At 57.6% G+C, this 2474-nt stretch overlaps 1 protein-coding gene across 1 annotated transcript; it reads right to left on the bottom strand.

Annotated features, from left to right (window-relative positions):
* Nucleotides 1-707: 707 nt before the first annotated feature.
* Nucleotides 708-2201, bottom strand: rassf10a (Ras association domain family member 10a; the record flags this gene model as incomplete). The annotated part of the gene is made up of 1 exon (XM_080001793.1): nt 708-2201. One exon carries the CDS (start codon nt 2199-2201, stop codon nt 708-710), a length of 1494 nt encoding a protein of 497 aa, XP_079857919.1.
* Between the last annotated feature and the right edge of the window lie 273 nt (nt 2202-2474).

Genomic DNA, 2474 nt, shown 5'->3' with positions numbered 1-2474 from the left:
TTACATTTGCATTCCACTAAGTCTTTTATTCTATAAATATATACAGTGTATATATATATATGTGAATATATATATATATTCACTGCATGCTATGTGCTTTTGGGTGTGTGCGTTAATAATTCTAGGACAGTGATTCTCAACCTCCGCCATATCAAGGGCCCTCGATTTGACACGCATTAGGGCCACGGACTCCATTTGATACGATTTTTTTGTTGTTGGATATGATTAGGTCCAATCTTCCATACCTGTATACATTATAGGTAGGGAGATGACTGTGAAAATATGATCAAAATTCATCAGTCACTATTGTACATAATTTTGCTGTTGGATGACCTATAGAAGGACCCCTGGGGGGCCCCGGACCCCACGTTGAGAACCACTGCTCTAGATAACAGGGAAACTATGATCCAGGCAGTCATTATGCTACATTCTCTAATGGCGCTGCCTTCTAAATGAAATAATTGTGAAGTTTAACAAAACATTTTGCTGGGCACCCCATGGAACCTCTCGAAGGACCCTGGACCCCTCGCTGCTCAAGGATAACCCCTGGCACACCTCATTTGCATTAATTACATATAGGAATTATTGCTATAGAATCACAGTTGTGCATTCTGTCGAGAGAAGGGAAGGACCCTCCCCCCTCCCTTGTATTGCCAACACTGATTTTCATTGCCCCTGAGTTTGTCTTTCAACATCCATCCGTCCACCTAGACAAGAGACTCGCAGACTGGAGGGTTGTCCGAGTCCTGGCTGTGCATGGAGCTGAGGCCCGTGTCCGAGTCCTCGTCGGTGGTGTGGACAGTCTTGGACAGACCCCTGGCCTGCTCCACCCAACCGCTGCTCTTCTCCAGGGAGGCAGCCTCGGTGCCCTCAGCCTCCCCCTCCTCCCCCGGGGCTCCCTCGCCACCCTCGGTCAGTTTATCATCCGTCCGCTCTTTCTCTTTTTCTTTCTCCTTCTCCATTGTCTCCACCTTCGCCAGTAAATCCAGTAGCTCCTTCTCCTTGGCCTCCCAGAGGGCCACGCTCAGGTCCAGGTCTCCTTTCACGTTCTCTAGGTCGGTGTTCAGACGCAGGCCGATGTACAGACTGGTGTCGAGCTGGGTTTTGATCCTCTCCTCCTCCAGGGCCAGGTCGTCCTCTGACAGGCTGTCCACGTCGGGTTCCGCGGCCAGGAGCGCGGCGACGCCCGCCGGGTCCGCGGTGCTTTCCGCGTCCCGGCGCGGCTCGTCTCCAGCGGCACGCCGTCGCTTCATCCACCGCTGGTTGAGCTCCTCCTGGATCTCTCCGGTGATGCTCTCCACCAGAGCCTCGCGTTCCGCCAGCTCCTCCTGGAGCCGCGCCACTTCCTCGCACCGCCGTGCGTACTCCTCGAACCGCGCCAGTTCCTCCGTCTCCAGCCCCACCGCTGCGGCGGCGACGCACCGCGCGTCGCGCCGCCCCGCTTTGCGCTTGCAGTCCGCGGACGACTCGTCCGATGCGTCCACCATGTACGTGTCCTGCACGTAGTTGACCCCGTGCCTCTTGATCCTGTCGAAGTGCACCCTGGCCTCGTACCTCTCGATCTCGCCGTCCAGCTCCCGTACCCTCTGCAGCTGCTGGCGGATGGTGTGGTCCTGGGAGATGACCAGGTGGACCAGGGTCTCCATCCTCACTGCGGAGCTCTTGTCCCGGGTGACGGCCTCCTCTCTCTTCTTGTTCATCTTGTCCAACTTCCTGAAGGCCTTCCTGACGATGCGCCGCTGCTTCTCCTGGGACATGTTGGTCGGGTTGGTGGTGGCGGTGGTCCAGCCGGCCCGGGCGCACCCCCTGGGCGCCCCGCCGTCCAGTGCCGGACAACCGCCGTCCTTGCTCAGGACGACGCGCGCCTCCGCGCTCCGCGGCCCGTTGTTGGGCAGCGACGCCTCGTTCCGCACCAGCACGAAGCGCACGTTCTCCTGCTCGTCTCCCCAGGCGCTCCACAGCCGCAGGATCTTGGTCTTGTTGGGCAGGATCCTCTCGAACCCACGCCACTTCTCCACCACGCAGTAGGAGCGCGGCGGGCCGGACAGCATGGCGGCGGAGGCGCCCTGCTGCAGGTTCTGGTCCTCCAGCAGGACCCGCACCACGTCCGCGCAGGCGGTTCGCTTGGTCAGGCCGGAGACGAGCTTCTCCTCCCGGCAGACCCACACCGAGATCTTACCCTCCTCCGGTTCCCGTTCCATCCTCTGAAAATTGGATGGTTTGGATCGGTCAACTCTTTTCCAGGTTACCCGGCAGATGCTCTTTCCAGCACGGAAACTTCTTGATCAGGCACTTTGTATGGAAGAGTAACTGACGCTCCACTGGAGATGCGGTTGAAGTGGATTCGAATCGCCGCAAAACGGATCCACGCTCCTCGGCACAGGTGCCATCGGCAGTCCGCTCAGAGGAAGACGGGACGAACCTCCCCCGGTGAAACAATGTCCAGAGAAATCCATTCAGAAAGTTATTCCAGT

The sequence above is a fragment of the Zeus faber genome, assembly GCF_960531495.2.
Source record: "Zeus faber genome assembly, chromosome: 6".
Lineage (NCBI taxonomy): Eukaryota > Metazoa > Chordata > Actinopteri > Zeiformes > Zeidae > Zeus > Zeus faber.
The sequence above is the reverse complement of the archived record's forward strand: the minus strand, read 5'-3'. Positions and strand labels throughout refer to the sequence as shown.